The sequence below is a fragment of the Ornithodoros turicata genome, chromosome 2 (assembly GCF_037126465.1).
Source record: "Ornithodoros turicata isolate Travis chromosome 2, ASM3712646v1, whole genome shotgun sequence".
Classification (NCBI taxonomy): domain Eukaryota; kingdom Metazoa; phylum Arthropoda; class Arachnida; order Ixodida; family Argasidae; genus Ornithodoros; species Ornithodoros turicata.
Window position 1 is genome coordinate 79,987,884 of NC_088202.1, and position 25,782 is coordinate 80,013,665.

Consider the following 25,782-nt stretch of genomic DNA (forward strand, 5'->3'; position numbering starts at 1 on the left):
TTATAATACTTGAAAATAAAATGTATTATGTATTAGTATTATAATACCATTTTTTAGGTATTAAGTATGGTAAGGTAGGTAAGTATTAGGTATTTGTATTATAACACAAATTTTGAGTATTCCTGGCCAGCCCTGCATGTAGACCACTGTGTTCGTCCCCTCAACTCGTTGCTCATGATCATAGTGGTTTCGCGATGCCACGAATTGTCTACACAATCAGTTTCGTCCGGGACGAAGAAGGGGGACCTATGGGCACCGTGCACTAGCTGGAGGGCGCTGCGGTCGCTTGATCAACAGCGACGCCCGTGGCGATTTCATGCGTAACAGTCTGGTACTGGCGCTGTATCGGCGCCTTCGCGTATGTACAGCTTGCGCCAAAAGTCCACGGAACACGGGAGCGGCGTTTTTCTGCGCGCCGCGCCTCCCTAAAAACGGCGGCCGGAAGTTGGCGGGAGCGGACAGGTCCACTCATTTTAAGGGCAGAGGGAATAACACAGGCAGCGACCCACCGTGGCCTTTGCAGCAATTACCCCACAAGGGCATGCCCGTGGAGCGTTTCACCAAGCAAATTCCTATCGCAGTTCGCAGCTGGAAGATAACAGGAATGACACAGAGCGACAACAGTTGGCTTCTGCAGTTTCTTTTCACTTTTTCGTTCTCGTCTTCCTTTTATTTTGTCTGGGGGTGACGGGTGCTGGCAAATAAAAGCGTACAATATTGACGTAGAAACAAGAGGGGGAAGAAAGAGCCAAATGACACTTCATTAATATTTTATTTAGTATCGCGTGAAGGCCCCGTTCGTGGAGATCACAGCGGACATGCGGTCTGGCAGCGATTGATAGAGCCGACCCACGAGCTGTACTACGTCTTCCTTGAGGGACGTCCATTCTATGTTTATCGCCACCCATAAGGTGTCCTTGGACCGAATTAGCACCCGCTTTTTGCTCATTCGGAATTTCATCATGCTCTATATATTTTCAATCGCGTTCAGATCCGGGCTTCACGACATTTAAAAAAAGGAAGAAAAGGAAAAACAAGAACAGGGCCCTCCTCCAAGCAGGCGCAGACTCTCAAGGTATTACATGCAGTTAGGAGGACGCCAAATCAGCCTCCTCTGGGACCACTTCGTACTAAACCTTGCCTCATCAGTAAACAACGCGGTGCTCCACTGTGCGGGGTCACACTCCGCGTAGCGTAAGGCAAAGTCCAGTCTTGCCTCTCGGTGTTCCGGCTTCGTTATACATTGAAGGAAGACCAGGCTTCCAAAATCCAGTCAGCCAGTCTTTGCCGACACGTCGCAAAATTGGGGTACGACTAAAATGGATAAATACTGTCCGACACATAGCAGACCGTATTTTAAGCCAAGTTCCACTATATTCAAAAGCAATCCACAGACCGACCGCTGTGGCGTCGCTCATGATCTCAGTTGCCTCGCGTCGTAAACACCCAATTATACACTATATTCATTGGTCATTCATTGGTGTATTTCGCAACTGTTTCACGCAAGCTGTTGTGCCATAAGTCCGCATCATGATGCTCAACTGGTCACAGACAAATATACTAAACGCACGAAATGAGTTAGAAACAACGGGTTGAGCAGGAAGTATGATGGATTGCCGTGAAAGCGCTCTCTCAAATATGTGATCGGCGGGAACCATCGGAACGATACAGCGAGAAGGACGCAGGCTGGATGCAGGCAATTAATCGCTCTTTTCGAACGGCGAAACTAGCACAGCACTGCAAGACGCTGCCACTCTGCTGGCTGGTACCAGGGCATTACGCCGCGTTTCTCCTCGAGGGGCTGCTGCCGTCCACAGAAAACTCAAGCGCAAGGTGCCCATTGTGCTACTGAGTCGTGCTAGAGTCAATAAATAAGCTTTGCTTCAGAGTATCGACACAGAAGTCCAAGGGAGAGCAGGAGCGCCATCTTGTTTCCACACTACACCGGTACCGTCCCCAGTTGAGGATCAAAGACAACTAACATAATGTGTGTGGATCTGTGGGATAGAGAAGCGTGTATGATTGTTGTCCTATAATCCATGTATTGTCCACCATAGCGTCCCGAGGATGTCAAGCTGGACTCAAGACCGTCAGCCTTGACGAGCTGTTTGCAAGAAAAAGGAACATTTCGCCTGCCCACGATAGGTCGCATTGTCCGCTAAAATGCGCTTGAACGGCGCGTGAACTGCGCGCATGAACTCCGCGTGGCTACCGTGGCGCGGAAACAAGATGGCGCATGCTCGCTCTTGGAACCCGGTGTCGATACTCTGAAGCGAAGCTTATTTAGTGACAAAGTCAACAACAAGTGCAACAAAATAGCTCACAATGGACCATTTCCATATTCGCGTCGCTCCTGGTGGCGGAATGCCGAACGTCGTGTCTTTCTCCCCAATAAGCATGGTGACGCTTTTCGGACTGCCACTTTGCATGGGAAAGTAGCAAGAGAAGATTGGAAGAAGAATGCGGAAAGAGTGAAAGCGCATTGTACTCATTACCAGTACAAAGAGTTGTCAAATGTAGACCTCAAACGTCCGCATAACCTTGAAACCGATTATCTCCCCCCAATGAACATGACAGTCGCCCGCAGGTGGCTCCATAGATGTTTTCCACTCAAAGATGGCGGACGCAAGTGCTGGATATGCGCATACATGTTGTCAGAAATGGTCCATTATAGAAAGCTTGTGCACCACTGCATGCGCTGCGGTTGTTTGATATGCGCATACAAGCCAGCAACTGTCACAGACACAGTCTTGCGGTAACCAGTCCACAGACGTGACGTGCATGGCATTTCGCATCGCCATCTATAGGTCTATTCCTTGCCTCCTACATTAGAGTGTCGATTCGGGGGTTTTTCTTCCGTCATGTACCCTTCGCACAGTTTCGATATAGGCTACTCTGCATGCATGAAGATTCACATACTTGCATTTTTGCAGGCGATTAGACAGAGGTCTTCTCGTGGATATTCAGGTTGCATAAGGGAACAGCTTTCCATTCCATAGGCCGTACATATGGAACCTGTGCAGTCACCAGAAACACAAACCATAGTATCGTTGTTGCAGAGCGTCATATTGGCCTTTTCATTTGGCTTCGGGCATTTTGCTGATATACCAGTACATATATGGTCAAGGAATTTATTCGTAGCGCTTATACGAAAACGCTTTTCAACATTGTGTCCCGAGGAGCCGCCTTGCCAGGTACTATCGCAGTACATTCAGTTGTCTACTAAGAGCAATAATTTCACTTGCGAAAGATGGACCACTAGAGGGGTTTGTCATTTAATTCAATGGCATTTCCCGCAATGTTTGCAGAATCTGTTTACGAAAGTAAGTCATTCGGAAGCTTAAAGGCACCAGAAGCTGCGATGAGTGTGCAGGATTTAAAATGAATTTGACCGACACACGCCTCTTGACATGGTGCCTGTGAATATGTCGCTGATGTTTTCCCGTGGGACACAGCGTAAACGCCGAGTAACAGTTGTTTCCTGTACTCGATCTCAATAGTCTTCAGTTTTTATTCAGAGCCGACTGCGCCCTTTTGTCTCGACTAGCGCAGCCAGGAAAATATCTTGGGAAGGGTTCTATGGGTGGCTTACATTGAGGAGGAAGATTTGCGCCCGCATTTCCCAAATGCACTATACTAAAGGTGTTCGGGAGTTTGAACCCTCAAACCTCTCGCCCATGGCTACGCCAGAAATGCGCCGCCATATTGTTGCCTGCGAGCCAAACAGTCAAATGCAGGTAATAATCTGCAGTCGTCGCATAGAGTCTAGTAATGTGGATCATAAACATGTACATCGCAGTTCACAGCCAAAGGATATTCGCAGGTGACTGAATACGCGCAGTCTGTCTCTCTGCCGCACACAGTGGTTCGAGGCAACAACGCACAGTCATCTGAACAGCACAGTCCAGAACTAGGACTGCAAGTCAAACAGAGTAATAAGCAGCTAGAAACTATTAACACTGAGCGCAAGACAATATGCAACTCCAACTGTTACAGTATGAATCACTATAGCCTCGTTATGTGTATAGCTCTACAAAACCCGCACGGGTACTGCTTACTAACACGCCAGTAGCGTATAGGATTCTCCCACCTGCAATTCGCATCAGGCCTGAGGGTGCAACCAGGATGGTTTCCAGCATTGTGCCGAGGATAGCAGCACCTGTCTCTGCATTCGCTCTCGTCAACGCCACAGTCACACTGCTCTTTGCCTTCTGTCATGATATTGCCGCATATGGCTTCAACGCTCTCTGGGATAAACAAAATTCAGTTAATTTACCTAAGTGAAGCCTTGTCGGTACGATGAAGACACTGCCGGACTTTGAGTTCCTTCGAACTCAGTCCTCCATAGTGTACAGCGGAAAGAGCGGAGGGAGGTCGGTGGGACTCAATTATATGGGAGGCAATGGATCTTTGACTCTCCATGTAGCATTACGTATTTCGCGGTTGTCCATCCTGTTATTCAGGCAACGCACTTCGAACACCCTGCGGATGCGTGTAGGCCGCAGCAATGTTGCTTGCGACCACCAACGTGGTTGTCATGGCTTCGTAATTAAATTTAGAGTCTGAGCCACAGTTAATCCCATGTTCCAGACACTTCGCAGCAGTTTCCTACAGAATGCTGCAGAACAGATGTCTCATGTACCTTGAAAGCAATTCTCCCGTGCACTTTCTCCCCTGAACAATGGCACGACGATGCGCGATATATTGGCGATGCTGCAACGCGAGAATTTATCATTGTTTCTTCGGTTGCCCCGGCTTGCAGAAGCAAACATAATGTAGTTTCCAAAAGGTTTGCCTGGCGCACACTCCTTGCCGTCATCATGCTGAAACAACAGAAAATGTCGTTTATGAATCAGACGTGCACCATACGCATACAAGTCACGAGGTACCTAAAAGTATATATTCTATCTGCCTATAGTTTCTAGATCTTTCTCTAGGTACCGTCCTGTTAAGTAAATCGCATCAAGTAAATCACTTGACCCACGAACTGCCATCAGCTTTGCTGACAGTGCACTGAATTCGTGACGCCTGAACCCGCCGTTACTGAACCAGCACTGAATTCATGCCGCCAAAGGTTATCGCTAGACCAGCGATAATAGTTTTTGCATCGAAGCGAATCGGTTTATGCTCGAAGCAGATGCGAAGCGGATAGTTAGGGAGCTTTAGGAAATCGTTAGCGTCCTCAGATTCCGACTCCGCATCGCTGTCGGTCAATCAGAGATCAGCGACATGTCAGCCACTCCAAAGGAATCAGGGGATTGGTTTATCACGTTTCTTCTACGTTCTGCATGCTAAGACTCCCTGTTGTGAAACCGAAGCTAATGGTTGTGCCTATTTCCTAATTCCTAAAAATAGGAACTACTTGTAATACACTCATACGGACTTTTGCCACAGATTGAGGCTGTTTGCATTCACGTTACACATTAAGCTAATCTGCATAATTAAACTCGAAAAATTACCAAGTATGTTTCTTCCTGAATTCGGAAGCACTATTCCAATCAAAATCACGTGTTTCTTTTTTTATGTTTTTGTTTATTCACAAGATTCCTACAAACATTTGACAGCCGAAAATCAGTCGCTCTGCGAAGCATGCCCGGTGAAATTTGCGTTTGCGGAACTCATGACTCCGTCTTTATCTACACGAACTGGAAAGGAGCGACAAATTTTATTCCGATTGAGGGCCTTGTCGCGCAGCCCTTCATTACCAGTGGCTGGCGACAAGTTGATAAAAGCTAAAGGTGGGATTGTGGTGTGGTTTTTCTTCTTGCACAGGAGGGGGTATTTGGACTGAGCAAGCAGTTCCACTAGCGTAAATGGGCCAAGCCAAGTGTAAATGGGCCATTTTATACCATAATGATCCAAACATGCAGCTGGATCGTCACCGTGAATTGCGCAACTAGAGGACTTTGAGAGGAGAGTAGTTTCGAAGGTCTCGATGTTTTCTTCGATATTTGAAAGGGCTCGAAAGGTCACATCGAGTGAGAAAAGTGTACCTTATATTTTTGCGAGTAACCGGTTCGTGCTTTCCAAACGTTTCTCTGTTTTTTTTTTTTTTTATGCCATTGGAAAATCCGGCACTCAACCCTGTACACCTCATGTAAACTAGGTTTCCCCGTCGCCCTCTACTAGGACGCAGAAAGAACGCGATTTTTTCTGTGTTTGTGAGCTTTCATCGCCTTCAATTTAGAATTCAGCGGTTTCTCTCCCGCGCCAGCTACACTTGAAAACGAAAGGTTCACAAATTTGGCAATTTTCAAACCGGGTTTTCGGAATGTGGCGGTAAAGATAAAAATAGCTGCATTGTGTGATTCGATTGTAGAATGCTTCCACTATGTGGTCTCAGGAAACTAGAAAAGTACCTTGTACTCGTGAGAGAACTGACGTTCTGAGGCTGGAACGACATAGAAGGGACAAATACATACAAAGCCTCAATTTGCCTAAGAAATTAACGATGAAAGATGAAAGTCACTGAAAAGGTTAGCCAGCTGTAGGAGTCGAACCCACATCTTCTGGATTGCCGGTCCAGGGCGCTACCAATTGAGCTAAGCTAACACGCCTTCTCAGCGACTTCCAGGGTGCGTCATCTGAAGAGACAAACCAGCCACTCTCTCACACTTATCCTCCTTTCACTCTTACATTTTTGCTCACTCACACACACATTCATACGACGGGATCGACGCAGGCGGCAACTGTTGAACATGAGAGAACTGACGTTCTGAGGCTGGAACGACATAGAATGGACAAATACATACAAAGCCTCAATTTGCCTAAGAAATTAACGATGAAAGATGAAAGTCACTGAAAAGGTTAGCCAGCTGTAGGAGTCGAACCCAAAGGAGGATAAGTGAGAGAGAGTGGCTGGTTTGTCTCTTCAGATGACGCACCCTGGAAGTGGCTGAGAAGGCGTGTTAGCTTAGCTCAATTGGTAGAGCCCTGGACCGGCAATCCAGAAGATGTGGGTTCGACTCCTACAGCTGGCTAACCTTTTCAGTGACTCATCTTTTACCTTGTACTCCACAATTAATGCACGGTATAAAGAACTGAAATGTGTCCCAGAACGGGACACAGTATGTCACACATGCAATCAACCTCCAGCGCCGGGATTTATCGAATTTTCTTTATTTTCTCGTCGTTCCTTTGTACGGTTTTAATTTGTTCTCTTCACGCTGCAAATATGCGACTAGTTCATGGCAAGTGTTCGCTTTGTGCACAGGGAACGGCAGAACAGACTAGAGTCACGGGGAAACTATTTCACATATTGTTGGGTATCTTCAAAGTTTTCTTCCCAATAGAAAACGATATTCGTGTTGGAGCAACTGTTGCTTCAGAAATTGGTTCGGGATTTGTGTGACTTCACTTTGGGGACGGCGCGCTTTCTTTTTAGAATTACGGAACCAAAATGTTTCTTGGATCACCCACAGAGCAATCACCCTGCAAGCGACGCAAAGAAGAATTACCCATAATTTCCAACCGAGTATGAGTACTTTACACTACATTCACAATGCACAAGGACAAAGAGACTCATCCTGCCGCGTCTTTCTTCCCCTCCTGTCTCGTATTATCCGCAAATTACAATGCACAAGGTCCCCCAGGGATCTGAAGAAACCTCCAGACTGTTGGGGCTCAACCACCGGTGGAATTTGCAGTGTTCTTGGCGTACTTTGCCAATGTGCATGAGAATGAGTTGAAAATAGCCTAGTTTGAGTCCGAGTTTGTACGAAAGAGCTGTCCAGCAACCATTAATATCCCTGGGACATCCCTGCATGGTCGCGAACGTCCTGAATATCCAGACATCCATAAGATATGTATAGGATATCCCAGAGCGACACTTGCGTTGTGATTTTACCCACTAAACAACAGATGTCCCAGGTACGTCCACAGAATATCGCGCTGTGGATGTTTGGATTCCCATGTACAAAGCAGTTTGAGGTTTCCCAGGGACGTTTGTAGAACATCCAAGAGAGCAGGATGTGAGACGTCACACACGATGTAGGGTGAACAATGCATGAACGTTAACGTGCTGCTGACTGTGTAAAGTATTTAGTTAGGGTTCTTCAAGCGACAAAGGGAGCACTGGTTTTACAGCTCTGCTGAGCAGGTAATCAAATTCGAGACGATAACCTGAACCGGTATACCTTAACTCGATGAAGATGCACAGAAATTGTGTAGACGCATCCACCAACGTCACCATTACGAACGTTTTACGCCGCACTATACTTATTGAACGTGCCCCAAAAAAGTTGTATTTCAGTATATGCTCGGTACAGTTGAAAAATAGAGGATTCCAATGGTTCTCTGCTAAAGTGAGGCGGCCAGGCGTCTTTTGCGCGTGCAATTAGAGGGTGAGGAGGAAACCCACTTTGCAAGTGGTGTATAGGGTAGAGTGTCGTATCTTTCAAGTACATAAATATCACATTGGCAGAGTTATGGAATTAAGCGTAAACCAATTACTTGCGAAAATGTAAGGTACACTTTACACAGAGCAATCTTACGAGCGCTTTCAAATATTGAAGAAAACATTTTGTACAGAGACCTTCCAAACTACTCTTCTATCAAAGTCCTCTACATGCACAATTTTAACAAAAAAATATCGGTAATTGTCGAGCGGCATGTTTGGATCATTTGGCATCACCCAACTATCAGCCAGCGAGCGCTTCGCCCAGCGACTGATTTTCGGAATTTTTTGTCGAAATGTTGTGAAAATCCTCGTGCTCTCATTGAAAGTGTGTGTTATGGCCATAGGCTTCCGAATTGCGAAGAAAAATGCTGCAACTGCTTGGCATTTTTTAGAATTTAATTATGGAAATTAGTTCAATTAATGCGTGACACGAATGCAAACGGCCTCAATCTGTGGCAAGATCTGTATGGCTCAATCTGTATGAGTGTGTAGCGGCCGCAGGTCGGCGCCACCGGAAGATACGCGCCAAAAATAAACGCTGACGCGCGCTCACGGGCTCGAGTTCTTAGCGAGCCGGGTGCAGTCTGATTCTGTTGCCTCCTAAGCTGTCTGCCTGTCTACTTCTCTCCGCGACAAACCACAACTGGTGACCCGAACAATGAACATTCCCCCCGACGCCCCGTTGGAGCCACAACTGGTGCCACCGTCCACCGTCGCCCCGTTCCGCTCAGCTTATCGAGAACCCCTCCGTCGGCACGGTTGGCGTAGAAGTTCACTTGCCCCCTTTTTGGACAAAGAACCCTCGGGCATGGTTCCTGCAAATCGAAGCCCGATTTCCTCTTCGTCGCATCACCTCGCCGCTTACCAAGTACTTAAACGTCGTGTCTGCTCTTCCTCCGGATATCGCTGATCAAGTGGATTATCTCCTGGCCGCCCCTCCGCCCGATAATCCTTACGAGCAACCCAAAGAAGCCATTCTAACCCGCACCCAGTGCTCAGAACAGTCGCGCATTCGCCAACTGCTCTCCGGTGAGGAATTGGGTGACCGCAGACCGTCGCAGCTCCTCCATCGCATGCGGCAGCTGCTTGGCAGCGCAGCCGACACTCAGCTTCCAATATTGAGGGAGCTTTTCCTCCAGAGGCTACCACAGCAGGTGCGCATGGTGCTAGCGGGCTCAGAAGAGGTTTCCCTTGAGCACCTCGCTCAGCTTGCGGACAGGATTATAGAGCATTCCTCACCATATATCGCACCTCTCTCCCGTGCAACTCCCGCTACCTCTTCCTGCGCAGCTGACGATGTTATTGCATCGCTGCAAGAACAAGTCGCACGACTGTCGGATGCCGTCTAGAGTCTGCGCTCTGATTTTTCTCGCCGACGCCGCACTCGACGCTCTCCTTCTCGCACCCGCCGCCGTTCTCCTTCTGCTCACGCCGATGAGCAGCGCCCGTCCAGCGATATTTGCTGGTATACCATCAAAAATACGGCGACAACGCGTTCAAATGTACACGGCCTTGCTCTTGGTCGGGAAATGCGGAGGCCGGTCAATAGTGGCGGCCTACGACTCCGGCCCTCCAGGAAGCCGCCTGTTCTTTGTCACCGACCGAATTGCGGAGTACCGCTTCTTAGTGGACACCGGAGCTGAGGTCAGTATTGTACCTCCCACGCGATCTGACCGCGCCTGTGGACCGTCCACTTCGAAACTCCAGGCTGTCAATGCTTCCCAGATCTCGACATTCGGCCTGCGTTCCCTCGCCATCGACATAGGACTTAGGCGCCTCTTTCAATGGGTGTTCGTCATAGCCGATGTCCCCTACCCCATCCTGGGGGCCGACTTTCTTCACCACTTCGGAATTGACATCAGCATTTCCCGCAAGAAGATCGCTGACTCGACAACTGGCCTTACAATCTCCGGCGTGCCTTCCACCCATCCAAGTATGGGCATTCGAACTGTGGTCACCACCTGCTCCTACGCTGAGCTGTTGCTCGACTTTCCGGCCATCACGAAACCCTGCAACTTGGCCATTCCCCCTAAGCACGCCGTCTTGCACCATATCATCACAACTGGTCCGCCGGTAACTGCTCGACCGCGCCGTCTCGTTGGCGAGCGACTGAATATAGCGCGTCGGGAGTTTGACCACATGTTGCAGCTTCGGCTGATTCGACCCTCTTCCAGCACCTCGTCATCCCCGCTGCACATGGTCCCGAAAGCCTCCAGAGACGCCCGTGCGGCGACTACAGAGCCCTTAATGCCGCCACCGTACCGTACCAGTATCCGCTTCCACACATTTATGACTTCACCCTCGACCTCGCCGGCGCGACCACCTTCAGCAAAATTGATTTGGTAAAGGCCTACCATCAAATCCCTGTGGCGCCGGAAGACATTCCAAAGACAGCTATCATTACACCGTTTGGCCTTTTTGAATTCGTGCGCATGCCATTTGGGCTACGCAATGCGGCCCAATCCTTTCAAAGGTTTATGAACGAAGTGGTGCGGGGTCTCCCGTTTGTCTTCGTTTACCTCGACGACATACTGGTTGCTAGCAAGACCCCGGAAGAACACAAGCACCACCTTCGTCAACTTTTCCAAAGGCTGGACGAGCATGGCTTAGTCCTCAACCCCGCGAAGTGTCTTTTCGGCCAGTCTTCTCTTGAGTTTCTGGGGCACCTGGTTTCCCAGGAAGGCATCCGTCCCCTTCCTTCAAAGGTTCGCGCAGTGCAGGATTTTCCCATACCCACCTCCCTTCGCAAGCTCCGGGAGTTCCTGGGATTGATAAATTTCCATCGTCGCTTTATCCCGCACTGCGCCGACATCCTCCGGCCACTCACGGACCTGCTTCGTGCTTCCACAAAGACTAACCAGCCCCTCGACCTCCCTACTGAAGCTCAAGAAGCTTTCTTCAAAGCCAAAAATGCTTTGGCCAACGCCACTATGTTAGTGCATCCCGTTCCTTCGGCCCCGCTTCGGCTCATGGTCGATGCCTCAACACACGCTGTCGGTGCTGTGCTCCAGCAATCTTCCTCCACGGACTGGAGGCCACTGGCTTTCTTCTCAAAGCGCCTTAAACCATCTGAGGAGAAGTACAGCACCTTCAGCCGCGAACTTCTCGCCATCTATTACGCCATCAAGCATTTCCATTACTACCTAGACGGAAGCCCTTTCCACGTCCTTACAGATCATAAGCCTTTGACTTTTGTTTTCAAGACCAACCGCACGACCTATCCTTCTACTGATCTTCGTCACCTCTCCATTTCCGAGTACACCTCGGACATTCGCTTCATTCACGGGACCGACAATCAAGCGGCGGACGCTCTCTCGCGCATCGAGGCTATCTCTGCTCCTGTTCTCACACTCGATGCTCTCGCAGCTGCGCAGGCCTGCGACCAAGAGCTTCAAGCCCTGTTGTCTCCTGGCACAATCCAATCTTCCCTCCGCCTGGAGTATGTTTCCCTGCCTCTTGCACCTTGCGGTATCGCTTGTGACGTTTCCGGTTCTGCGCCTCGTCCGTACCTGCCCTCTACGCTTCGTTTCCCCGCGTTTGAGGCGCTGCACAACATTTGTCATCCTGGCATTCGGGCTACGCAGCGGCTATTGTGCTCACGTTATGTCTGGCCTGGTATAAACACCGATGTCAGGCGCTGGACAAGAGCTTGCACTGCCTGCCAGAAGAGTAAAGTCACTCGCCATACTAAGTCCCCTCCTGGCCACTTCCCCCCACCCGACGGTCGCTTCCGTCACATCCACGTCGACCTTGTGGGCCACCGTCCGTTACCACCGTCCCGAGACCAACGCTACTTACTAACCATTGTCGGCCGTTACACCCGCTGGCCCGAAGCCGTCCCCATCAGTGACATCACGGCGGATACCGTAGCCCGCGCCCTCGTTTCAACTTGGATCGCCCGTTACGGCTGTCCCACGCGCATCACCACAGACCAGGGCCGACAATTCCAGAGTGCCCTTTTCAAGAATCTGATGGCTCTCCTCGGTGTTCACCATATCAGCACCACGGCATACCACCCTTCCTCCAACGGCCTCGTCGAGCGCTTTCATCGTCAGCTGAAAGCTTCGCTCATCGCTCGCGAGGCCCAAACCAGCTGGGTGGATCACTTGCCTGTTGTCATGCTGGGCATCCGTTCGGCCTTCAAAGGGGACCTCTCTCCTGCACCGCAGCCGAGCTTCTTTACGCGACGACACTGCGTCTTCCTGGCGACTTTTGGAGCGATACCGACGTCGTACGTTCTCTTCCCCAGGCCGAGTACGTCCAGCAGCTCCGGCGTTTCTTTCGTGGCCTGGCGCCGGTTCCCTCCAGGTCGCCGCCCCCCTCCAAAGTTTTCCTCCACCCCGATCTCAACACGAGCGCCCACGTGTTCCTGCGCCATGATGCTGTCCGGAAGCTGCTCTCGCCACACTACGATGGCCCCTACCGTGTTCTCTCCCGAAACAGCAAGACCCTTCACCATCGACATCGCGGGCCAGCGCCAAGTCGTCTCGCTGGACCGCCTCAAGCCGGCCTACCTTGAAACCGTCGCCCCCTCTCCTCCACTCGCTCTTGGCGAGGACTCTTCCCCCGCCTTATCTCCTCCGAAGCCTCGTCGCAGAGTTACTTGGGCAGCTCCACTCCGTGTCCGCAGCCCCACGTCGCCTCCACTCCGAGGGGGGGGGGGGGGGGAGCCCTGTAGCGGCCGCAGGTCGGCGCCACCGGAAGATACGCGCCAAAAATAAACGCTGACGCGCGCTCACGGGCTCGAGTTCTTAGCGAGCCGGGTGCAGTCTGATTCTGTTGCCTCCTAAGCTGTCTGCCTGTCTACTTCTCTCCGCGACAAACCACAAGTGTATTCCAAGTAGGAATTCCTGTATTCCTTTGGGAATTCAGTGACATCCTGCACAACTTAATCAAACACATAATGTGTATATGGATATGAAGCACATATACGCGATACATCCTACGCATCTTCGAATGAAGCAGCATTCACTTTGACTTACACCTTCTCTTTTTAGAGTTCGGCTTTGGGTTTTAAGAGTGCAACTTTACAATATATGGAAGAGAAAGTGAGGAAGAGAGTGAAAGAGTGATTTGGAAGAAGAAACGCTTCGATTCGAAATTCGAATTACTGATTTCCATATTCGATTCGCAATTAGACTGGAATAGTTGTTCGCTTTGGTATATTCACTACAATGGCCAAATTTGGCCCCGCTTTTATGCGTCGCACGGAGTACACTGGTGACAGATACGTTATGCAAGTAGGACATCGTCTGCGCAGCTCCACGGTTCCCTCTCACCTATTGCCCATGCAGTGACTTCGCTGGTCCTCTCCCAAATAAGGTGGTAACGTTTAAAGGTTAAGGAGCACGTGGGTTTGCTACCTTGCCATTGGACAGGCACATCGTCACGTGGTTCTCTACACTTTACCCTCTCCCCAGCTCAGAGGCAAAACTGTGGGGAGCTTCGTTGTCAGAGGCGATACCCTACCACATGGCTGGTGGTCATCCGGGGAATGAAATAATGGGCCCCTTTACAATAAGAATCGAAGTCTTATGGTATCCAGAGGGGTCAAGAGCGTTGATGGGCTGGATGTGGCCAGGGACCAAGCAATTTTGTGTGTGTGTGTGTGAGAGAGAGAGAGAGAGAGAGAGAGGGGGGGGGGCGAGAGTCCAGTTCGTTAAGGGATCCGGAGACTACGGTTGGGGAGGTTGGTTGTGTTAGCAATGAAGAATGTGCTCTGGACCTTCTACAGCACCACAGTGACAGCACTGGGGAGAGTCCTTGTCTCAAGCGGTAACGCCACTGTGCTGTGAAGGCCACATCGAGGCGCATTCGATGAACTAATGCGGCATCTTGACGAGAGATATGTCGAGGCATGGGGAAAGCGAGAGCTAGATCAACTCTGTCAGAGAATGTCAGCGGTCCATTGGCGGTAAGCAAGTGGAGTCACGAGGCGTCGAAGTACGGAACGACGATCTCCTCTCAGCAGTGCAATCGCGTCCATTTTTCGACACCGCAATGGGCTGGAGCCCACTGGAGAACCAGCCTGTGCCCTGCTTCATTGACAATTAAGGTTGTAAGCCATTAACACATCCATCACCAGCGTTGTGGATGAGCCTCAGATGCCAGAATTTTCAATTGCTTGCAGGTCTGATGTATAGAGGCAGTGAACACAACCCATTTCCGCGGAGTAAAATCAACGATGTACTGCAGAAAGAAAGGTATGGCATAGAGCATCGCTGCACTTTGGTTTCAAGGTGCTTAATGTGGCGAGCCAAGCGCAGGTCCGAGTCCATGACCACATCAAGGAAGCGATGGGTTTTCACACACACAGGTTAAATGCCTTCACCGGATTCGGAATGGAAAAATAGGGTGCTATTTTCAAACCTGTAATTCGGGGTGAAATCGTGGGCTACTGACACATTCGTGCGTAAGCATACTTCTCGGTTTATGGAGATCAGCACCCCATGTCGTTACATTAAATGTGTTTCGCATATTTATTGTTGCGGTCAAATATATCCATCACACACCCCTATAAATTACGAGTAAATACTGCGCGTGATTGGCATTCGAAGTTAAACCCTGCATATACGTAATTTCTGTGCTGCACCATTTTCAGTGGCACCGGTGGGACACGTCGCAGAAATCGGCCTCTTAATCACGTCGTTACGTCCATGCGACCCATCTCAGTATCGTATAGTGAACGTCTCAAATGGTCGCAAACGCCCTCAAGACGGCCGTGAGAGTTTCACGCACTAGTGAACCATATGTGCAGCTCTGCGACAGCACTTTTCGTGTGTGTTCGCTACTGCTTGACCCTTAGTTTCATTTTTGTCTCCATCATTAACCTCGTTCTGTAGAGGTTACGCTTTTTGAGCAGTTCTTTTTTTTTTTTTTTCAACTGTGCGCGCTTCCACTTGTTTTGCTTCGGTTGGACATTTCTTAATAAGCCCCCCCCCCCCCCAAGTTTTCTAAAATCAGAATCCCATGTCACAAACCGCTATCGGAACTGGAGCAAATGCTAACGAAAACAATGATAACAAAAAAGATAACTATCACTTACCGGTGACCCAAAGTTGTGCCCTATTTCATGGGCAAACGTTATCTCGCTGACCCTTAGCGGCACATGTGAGTTGAAATTGAGAAATGTTACGACTCCAGTGTTCAAACTCATCCTAGATTCCACCAGGGTACCCCCTCCTGAGTCGAAAGATGTCTTCTGTTTCTCGCAAATGCCACCACTACCAACTGAACGAAAAAGAATTGGGGAAGGGGCTATAACAAGGTGCTGGGGAAAAAAATGTCGCTTTTAACTGGTTCACCACATATTTTGAAATACATGGTGCTTTTTTCTTTGCTTTTACAGAATTTTTTTAAAAAGTATGACAGCAGCGTAGATGTCGTTTCTGCAGGTGAGTTCTAAGGCCCGGCGCGGACATCCCCTTGAAGAGAGTACGTAACTACAAAATGACTAATTACCTGAAATTCATTCATTAATTCGTTCAGTAATTTCGACCAAAAGCCACAATCCTCGACAATCCTCGTTGAAATCCATTCTATCTTCTACAAATCAAGAAAAGAGCGTGCCGTGAAATATCCTTCGCTGAAATTCGGTATGCAAATGGTTTGCAAGGGTATGGTATGCAATGGTATTTCGGTATGCAAAGCCGAAACCGAGGACGCGCGTCTGAGGAGCACATCACCCTCGTCGAAGGAAGCTTATCTGGGCTAGAAAGCGGTCAACCTGGCAAGCTGAGCAGCACCTACTCCAATCATCTCCATCGCACAAATCACGCAGCCCTGTCACGTGAAATGAACGCTGTACTCCTTTCGTTCCTGGGCGCCGCAGTTTCGGTTCTTTCGAATAGCAAAACTCGGGGACGGACATTTTAAGTTTTTAACGCACCCCATGCGTGTTTCAGGATTTACATGTGAAATGGCTTGCAACTAGGATGGTCTCTCAATCTGCTATCTCGGTTTTGCACGAAATCCCATAATCAAAATGTTAATTAACGAATTTTAGCTAATTAGTCATCTTGTACTTGAACACTTTTTCGAGAGGATGTCTGCCTGGTCGTAGAACTGCAAAAACGACATTTATGCTGCTCATAGCTCTTTTGCAAAAATTATGTAAAAGCGGCGAAAAACACACACACGCCCATAACGCTTACACGTTTACGCTTAAGTACGTTCAGTGTGTCAGGATTAATTCCGGGAAATCGTGATTGTGATAGAGAAGACGATGAGGTAGTAGTTTCACTTAGATACTTGGACTTTAACAACTTTTGTCACTGTATTGCTGCTCATTCTTGAATGGGATATTGATGGAATGATTGATAGATTCACATAGCAGACAGCAAAAAAAAAAAAAAAAAGAAAAAGAAAAGAGAAAGTCACTGTACTCTGCCAGACGTTTACGAAATACGATAGTATTGCAGCAGTCCTGGCTTCCGCAACATTTCCATTCCGCTTCCCCCCCATTGACTTTCAAGATATACTCTGATGCTCTGAAACTTTTCATCGAACAAACACACCAGAACAAACCAAGTGAAGATAAAAACATTCGTTCGGATGCCGTCCTTTGCCCACAATATCTTCTTGGTGCACGCATCGCATCGCTTTCCTCTGCGAACACCTTGTCCGATAATGTTGATCGTGCGACCGGATACCCGACGCTGTTCTCCGTGGAAGGGCGAATGTAAGTGAGAAAGCCACCCTAAGATCCATCTATTGTTTTAACCAACGGTGCATTTCAATTATGAACATTTTTAGCCAGAGGCGGATCCAGGATTTTTCCGGGGGGGGGGGGGGTGCTTCGGGCGGCATGCTGTTACACTACCAAGGTCATTTGAAACTACAGCAACGACAGCAATTGAGGGTGTTAAGCACATCCGGACCCCCCTAGATCCGCCCGTGTTTAGAGTTTATAGCTGTTCTCGTTCGCTACTACTCTACGAAACACCGGCGCCCTCCTCTGGTCTCGACAGATGTCAATCATTCACCAGCATTCGCTTCAGGTAGACCTGTGTGCCGATGCCACTTTGAACGGCGGCGGCGTAGAGCCGGTTTTGCCACCGGCGGCGTCAGCGGCGCGAGGGCGAAAACGCGTAAGCCGTTTACCCACAACCATACGCAAGCGCTGGTGGCCTGCGAGGTGTATATTGTTTAGACTACAGTCGAAATCACATCCTAAAAAGGTTCCACTTTTTATTTGAGGAAAAAAAGTCTAACCGTAACAAATTTCTCAAACAATAGATCTACTTCGACCACATTTTGCCTAGAACAAGCCGTGAAAGCACGTTGTCTGTGCACAGTAACATGGTTGCACACGCGCTGTACCCTCAGAGGGAATTTTTACAGAGGGCATGTTGTCATGCACAAAAATCAACCCGGCCAGCGGGAGGAGGAGGGGCAACGGCCCCCATTGTACCCCTTCGCGGTGCCCATGGGGTTCAACCTAATACTATCACGAATGAATGAAAATAAATAATAATAATGACAGTATAAGAGCCACAAAGCTCGAGCGTTTTCTACACGTCTCCTTTTTTTTTTTTTTTTGCATTCGTTCAGCAACGGTGAGAAGATTTTCATGTACCAACATACGCACTTATCGAAGGCCCTATCTCCATCCTTCTCCTTTGCGTTTGTCAGGCACTCATCGCAGAAGAAATCAGAGCCAATCTTCCGCTTTCTGTCACCGTCTTGCAAAACTTAAGGTGCCAAAGTAACGCCACACCGCGCTCGTTTTAAATGCACTTGAGTTCTTATCAACGGAGAACAACGACACGCGCTTCAGGAACGGAGATCCAGTCTCTGATGCCATGACAGTTCAATACTCGTGAGGCCAAGACCGACAGAAGTGCGCGAAACCACTTGGTCCCGCTCCGCAGCGGAACCGATCGGAACACGGAACGCGCGCGGGATATCGGCGCGCATGTCGGCGCGCCGGGTTGGCGCCAGCGGCGGCATCAGCGCGCAGAGAAATGGCGGCATCGGCGCGGCGCGTCGGCGCACAGGTCTAGCTTCAGGCGAACACCCACAGGTGTGTTCTGCGGATCCTACATGTAGTGAGCGCGCGTTTCCCCTCATTTCGGTGCTTCTGCAGCTCGCCACGTTCAGCTATTAATTACCTGAATGGTGCAAACGTCAGGAAATCAAGGTGCTGCATAAAATACAGCTGCAGCGGCGAAAACCAGCGGACGAAAAACAAGGAGGCGTGGTTTGAACATGTCACCTCATTGGCCAAGAGAACGTCGGTCTCGCGAGCTCCCGCTGTCTTTTGGACCATGCGTCTCTACTTTCAGAATGCCGGATATGCGCGTCTACTTCCGCCGCCTGCGAGCGACATCGCATCGGACGTTATCAAGTAGGAACTGGTCATAAGGGTGCTATACCGGCCTCGGTGGATCAATTGATGGCATGTCCGCCCACTGATCTCAAGGCCGCGGGTACGATCCCGGCAGTGGCGTATCTAGGGTGTGGCAGGTGTGGACAGGTGCCATGGGCGCCAGGTGAACAGGGGCGCCATTATATGGTCGGGTGTGAATGTGCCAGGTCGGGCACTCAACCTGGCACATTCATAAATGATCTAAAGCACCCGCCATTAGAGAGGTTGTAGTGTGAAACCTAGTGCGGACCACACGAAAACGCATCCCCAAGGACATCATGTTAACCATGTTGCCATGGGCGCAGGTAGCTCTAGAAACGCCACTGGATCCCGGCCGAAGACACTAGCACCTTACAAGTACAAGTTGCAGTTAGGTACGCAGTCTTTCACAAAGGGCATACGGTGTGCCGTTCGCTGAGATTTCAGTGCACGTTAAAAACCCTCAGGTGCGCGAAATTAATCCACAGACGAACCACTGTGGCGTCGATCATGATCATAGGTGTCTTGCAACGACGAAGTCATAAAAAATTCTAACTGGCGACGTACTTGCCGGAGGATTGTGGGACCTTCGGCAATGACCTTCTGGAAACTTTTACCGCCATTTAGGAAGGCTTTTAGACAAAATTCAATTGGGGAAATTTATTTTTGTCAATTGAAATTTGCAAATTGCCAAGCGAACCTCACTTTTTTTACAGAAATATGAAGTCCTCCACGGATAACCGCAGACCCAACAAAGACTATGCACAGTATTGCAACAAAAAATAGTCGAAAAAATCAGTAAAATTTTTCTTTTAGCCAGCCTGCTGGACTGTCGCAAAGAGCACACGGGTGATAAAGCCCTGCACGGGCCGACTTTTCCGGGCCCGACCCGGCACGGGCGCATCCAAAATGGCCCGGCCCGACCCGGGCCCGGACCTTCATATTTTTATGCGGCCCGGCCCGGCCCGGCGAGTAGATCCCGGCCTAGTATTTCCAGCCACGACGTACGCGTTTCTGGCGATTATCAAACAAATTTATAAGTAAATTTATAAGGAGAGAAGACAAACATACAAGTGATGGCGATTTAACACCGTAACCGCACGAGACCAAATTAAATCCAGAACGCACGCGGGCATGGGCGTCAAGATTTTGCGGAGGAGACAAACTCCTTCTCTCAGTCCCTACCTCTCACCAAGCTTTGCCAAAGTGATTGTGAAATACGTGAGGAGTGAGGAGCAATGTAAAGTGGCTTTGAGAATGTTCTAGAGGGTCGAATCATATGCATAATGCAGTATCCATTGCCTGTCTTTGCAAAATATGCACAGGAATGACGCAAGCGCATGATGATATGAATTAATGCATCGCCATTGTGTGGAATTAGCTGCGTGGCCCAGCCGGGCCTGACTCTCGGAAACATATTTGTCGGCTCGGGCTCGGCACGGCCCGCGGTGGTGGCGTATTTTAACGGCCCAGACCCGGCCCAGCCCGCGGTGCTGGCGTATTTTGTCGGGCCGGGTCGGGGGCAGGACCCGTGCAAGGCTCTAATATAGGGAAAGGAGGAAGTGTTCCCCTTCTTGTTTTACCTTTCTTTCCCCCGGTTTGACCTTGATGCTTATGACAACCGTCTTATCACACAGAAAAAAAAGAAAAACGTCGTATCATAAAGAAGGCACAAGGCGGGGACACTTTCCCCTCTAGACGCACATTTGGCTCGCGCTTCTTTGCGAAAATCAAGCATGCGGGGCTAAAGCGTAATTTTTACTAATGTTTTCGACTATTTCTGTTACAATACTGTGCATAGTTTTTGTTGGGTCTTCGGTTATCCGTGGAGGACTTCGTATTTCTGTAAGAAGAGAGGTTCGCTTGATAATTTGCAAAGTTCAATTGACAAAAATAAATTTCCCCAATTGAAAATTGTACAAAGCCCTCCTAAATGGGGTCAAAAGTTCCCAGAAGGTAATTGCCGAAGGTCCCACAATCCTCCGGCAAGTACGTCGTCAGTTAGAATTTTTTAATCACTTTAGCTAAAACACCCTGTATACTGTGCTACGGCAAACAGTGTCGCCATTACCAGCTCACTCTACACAAGCACTTCCGTCTAGCAAGCTTAGGCACTTTAGGCGAGCTAGTCTACTTCTTGGTTTCTTGCTTTTGTGATGAAATCGGAGTTTTTACTTACATTGTGGTCTCGCTATCCAGGCCAAGCCGAGCACACCGTCAGAATATTCACGGTAAGACCATTCGTACGATAAGCAAAAATCATCGTGGTTTATCAGCGACAGCAGATGTAACATGCGCCCGGCATCAATGGCATTTGAGCAGAACGGGTTTGTGCTTGCAGCCATCCCAATGCAGTTCGAAGAGTCATTGATCTAAAAATAGAGTACATTTGACATGAAATAGTCTCGCAAACAGGGCTGCATGTCTTCGCAGTTGGATGTAGCAAGACGAATCTATCCATGAGTGAACAGACCATACTGTTCATTTAATATCGCGAGCGTTTTTCGCTAATTGGGTATAGTGCACATATTGCATAGCCACGCAATTTTGCAAATTCTGGATACTAAAATTCGCAGTTTAATCGGCTTACTTTGCGATTGCTTCGTGATAAGCTCAAGATCGCCTGCAGCACATTTGATAAAAGCGCCTGTTTTGGATGCGAGAGGCGCAAACAGGGGCCATGCCACTCCCTGTACATAAAGGGAATTCTTGTCGCCCACAAGCCCGTTTCTACCATCGGCCACCACATTCCCCGCCCGAATGACCACCTTCCCAAAAAGAAAAAACCCAAGGGGACGTGTAGGAACTTCCTTACTCAATGTGCGACGCTGCTTATATCGGCGAAGCAAAGAACTTTCAAGTGAGACTTCAACAACCCAAGAGTGACGTGCGTAAATCCGATGTAGAACGATGCATGCACCTAGCCGAGCATTGCGACACCGACGAGCATCAACTTTGGAAATGCCAGTGTCATTGACCACTGAGAAAAAGACTTCTTGGAATCCTGGCAAACACCTCCAGCTAACACACGGAACCCTCAACCGGTCAGTGGGGACCTTACCCACGGGCCAGAGAGTCGAACGGAAACGTTTCTCGGTTCGGTTCGGGTTTAGGTTCGACGATAAGGGTTCAGTTCCGGTTCAGCTCCGGAAGGCAACTATAATGGTTCGAACCGTTTTTTTTAAACGGTTCGGTTCCCGAACCGGTTCAATTGTTGACGGGTGGGAATAAAGCACAACAAGCAGGTTAAATCACACTTCCGTTTGTGTGGTATGGTGCTTGAAGTGGACAGGAAGGCGTCAACAGTCGTTCGAGATTTTGAAAGATTTTGCGCGATATAAAACACATGATTAGTAGTGGTTACGAGAGGAGCATAACAATGAATTACCGGTTTGGGTTGACTGCTGCAGCACATAGCTCGTGTCGCGGTGGTTAACTAAGCTACCGGGTTGTTTGCAGAATCTCGGCAGGATTATAACAGTCAATCAACCAGCTACCTTAGCCTAAGCCTTTACGTCATTGAAATTAATTATTACCAGTCAGTAGACGCGAATACACGTTAAGCAGCGAACGACGCTTCACGACGTTTCATAACAGCCGCTACCTTCGGTAGTCTTTACTTCACGACACGACGTTTCATTCTTTCGACGCTTCATGGTAGTTGGATTGTCTCATTTTAGCTCCCTGGCATGGGGGTTGACGTTTTTTTAATAAAGTTGGATTGGAACGATGCGATTCTGGGCCCGGGGTCTTTATAGGCGCGTTATCAAGTTGTCACTGACCGCCACCGTGCCACCATGTCGCCGTAGAGTGAAATGTCTGTGGAACAAAGAGCACGGGCAAGAGTAAGTGCAAACAGAGAAGATCGACCCATTTTCGACACATTGGCGATTCTTAAATGCGATGTCAGTATATATATTTCAAACATACAAAAAAAAAAAACTTTGGTATGTTTTTAACTTTAAAGTTGTCGTTGTTCACTCTGACCACCATGAGGGTGGCTGACCCTTTACTTTGTAAGTGGCTTATGTAAGGTCACACGCGATATGTGTCAACGATCAGTTCTGCAGTTAGGGTGGACAGCATGTATAGCTGTGTATGTCACGTCGTTGATCCCTAATTCATGTCTATGTCCTATACATTAGTAGTCATAACACTTTTAAACTCTCCCTCGCGCGCCCCGCCCACCCGGAGCGCGCCAATGGGAGGACGCGTGGGCGGAGTCGACTTTCATTGCCATCAGGGGACAGAGGTTCGAACGTAGACGGAGACGTGCTTTTCGCGATGCTACGTCCACTGGGTCGTTCCATTCACCATGGCCCTGAGGTGGCCCGTGTTCCAGAGATGGCGCTGCTCGATCTGTGAACCTAGGGACGTGCGTTCCTTGGGACCACGAAAATGGTCGGCGATAAGTACTGTGTTTGAGCGATGCTCGCGTTTGTCTGTTTGTTTTTGCTTTTAATAAACGCTTCATGATCGGCGTCTCTGAGCGATGCCCGCGTTTGTTTGTTTTTGCTTTTAATGAACGTTTTATGATGGCTTGTTTTTGCTTTTAATAAACGTTTCATGATCGGCGTCCCTAAGCGATGGCCGCGTTTGTTTGTTTGTTTTTGCTTTTAATGAACGCAGACGTCTTATCAAGATCATTCTAACAACGCGTGTTCCATATGTTTAATAAAGCAAACAAACGCGGGCATCGCCCAAGGACGCCGATCATGAAGCGTTTATTAAAAGCAAAAACAAGCCATCATAAAACGTTCATTGAAAGCAAAAACAAACAAACAAACGCGGGCATCGCTCAGAGACGCCGATCATGAAGCGTTCATTAAAAGCAAAAACAAACAAACGCGGGCATCGCTCAGAGACGCCGATCATGAAGCGTTTACTAAAAGCAAAAACAAGCCATCATAAAACGTTCATTAAAAGCAAAAACAAACAAACAGGCAAACGCGAGCATCGCTCAGACACAGTACTTATCGCCGACCATTTTCGTGGTCCCAAGGAACGCGCGTCCCTAGGTTCACAGATCGAGCAGCGCCATCTCTGGAACACGGGCCACCTCAGGGCCATGGTGAATGGAACGACCCAGTGGACGTAGCATCGCGAAAAGCACGTCTTCGTCTACGCTCGAACCTCTGCCCCCTGATGGCAATGAAAGTCGACTCCGCCCACGCGTCCTCCCATTGGCGCGCTCCGGGTGGGCGGGGCGCGCGAGGGAGAGGGAAAATCCTAGGCCAGTTCTCTAGAGAATAGTCACACCGGGCCCTTTTAATATGAATCTATGCTCTCATATCGGACCGAATCTATGCTCTCATATCGTTGGTGCAAATGTCATAATAACAAAAAAAAGTTTTAAAGTAGCACAGAAGTCAGTTTTAACACCGTTTTCTTCCTATAAAACTGTTAAGTAGAGTCATAATTATCACAGAAATTGCATTTAAAGTACGCCGCAAAAACCGACCGTGCGCAACGGTGGTGAAGAGCAGTACCAGCCTGTGATCTGCCTGGAACCTCGAGCTGACGCTATAAGAAGAACGCTCGCTGATTGGTCTAGAGAAATGTCTGCTACTCCGCTGTCTTCTGCTACTCGGCTGTTCGGGGTTCTGAAAATGCATTTCTCTTGGCTCTAATGATTCGGCCGCTCCTTCTATCCCCAATTCTCCGAGAGAACTGGCAAAACTGGTTTACGGCGACAAAGGGACAAGGCGCTGACCCCACTGACCGGCGAACCAGAACGCGTTCTCCTTATAACGTCATCGGTGGCGTGGCAGCATACCTTATCATCCTCGTTATACCGGGAGTGGGGAGTGAAGGGTGAACGCGCGGAGTCATGTTTATGTGAGTTTTTTTCTGGGAAACAAATTGCACACATCAAAACCTTTCGCGCTACTCGGTAAAATGACACGCACCACATAACGTGTGACTTTCACCATACGTGTTAATCTGATTTTTTTGGGATGGCCTTCTGTACTCCTTTAAACTTCACCGGGATTGCAGCAGTGGAGGCCACAAAATTCGCAAAAAGTGGCACCAGACCCCTTTAATATGGACTAGTACCCTCGTATTGCTGGTGCCAAAGTAATGGTGATAACAAGAAAACGTTTCAAACTTCACAAGAATTACAGCAGTGGGGGCCGCCAGGCCCCTTTCCCAAGCAGCACGACACTATTGGTCCAACATTGGACCCATATGCGCTGCAAGGATTACCAATATTTGTCCAATATGGGCTGCCAATATGGGACCATTATGAGGAGTGCAACCAGGCTTATTCGACCAATATGGGCTGCCCATATTGGCAAGTCCATTTTGCCCATATAGCCCATTTCCGTGATAATGTCAACGGGGAGTCCGTAAAGCATTATTTGCTGTAATATCCACCACTGATACTACTTCTTTCTTCTTTTTGCTTTTTCATTTCTGCAGATCTTATTGATCCACATTGCATAGCATTACAAAAACACTGCATCGCCCTAAAAACGAAGAACAGGGCCTACGCCCGTCTTGCTAAAGGACGCAGGCAGTCCCACTGAACTGCCAGTGCAAAACATCCCTGAGAAGCCTTCATTGGGATGGCCCATGTGTATCAACCAAAAATTTCCAACCCGCTCCTAGAGTACAAAGGAGCGAAACACTTTCGTGGCAGTAACGGACATACGATACACCTCTGCAACTCACACTACTTGCAGTAACTTGAAAGCACCTACATTACAGGACATCCTATGAAACATCCTTCCTATCAAACCTATCATCCTCCCTATAAAACACTTCTCTTTTTTTACTTGACCTGTCGCAATTAAACCAGGGACCTTATAGCCCGAATGAAACGTCCGATCCGAGTGTCGCGCATGCGCATTAGTTGTAGGGCGCGCGATTTCGCTCAAACGACCACGCTCTCAGTCTGTTCGACCAATTCGTATTGGCCTCGCGAAGCAAGATGGCGGCTGTTTGCAGCAAATGGAAAGTTGAGTTGTAGAGTTGCATTGCATATTACAGTGGGATTGCCGCGTACGTTGACTGTTTCGAACAATGTGTATCA

General features: G+C 48.8%; 1 protein-coding gene across 1 annotated transcript in view; it reads right to left on the reverse strand.

The window, feature by feature from the left end:
- LOC135385611 (disintegrin and metalloproteinase domain-containing protein 10-like) overlaps nucleotides 1–25,782 on the reverse strand; it is a 53,783-nt gene that overhangs the window by 7,755 nt on the left and 20,246 nt on the right. Inside the window, exons 6-11 of the mRNA XM_064615038.1 lie at nucleotides 20,926–21,118; nucleotides 15,444–15,628; nucleotides 4,643–4,823; nucleotides 4,091–4,247; nucleotides 3,818–3,916; nucleotides 2,920–3,110 (exon numbers count right to left, since the gene is read on the reverse strand). Of these exons, the coding sequence (XP_064471108.1) occupies nucleotides 2,920–3,110; nucleotides 3,818–3,916; nucleotides 4,091–4,247; nucleotides 4,643–4,823; nucleotides 15,444–15,628; nucleotides 20,926–21,118 (1,006 nt within the window). The remainder of the gene's footprint in view (nucleotides 1–2,919; nucleotides 3,111–3,817; nucleotides 3,917–4,090; nucleotides 4,248–4,642; nucleotides 4,824–15,443; nucleotides 15,629–20,925; nucleotides 21,119–25,782) is intronic.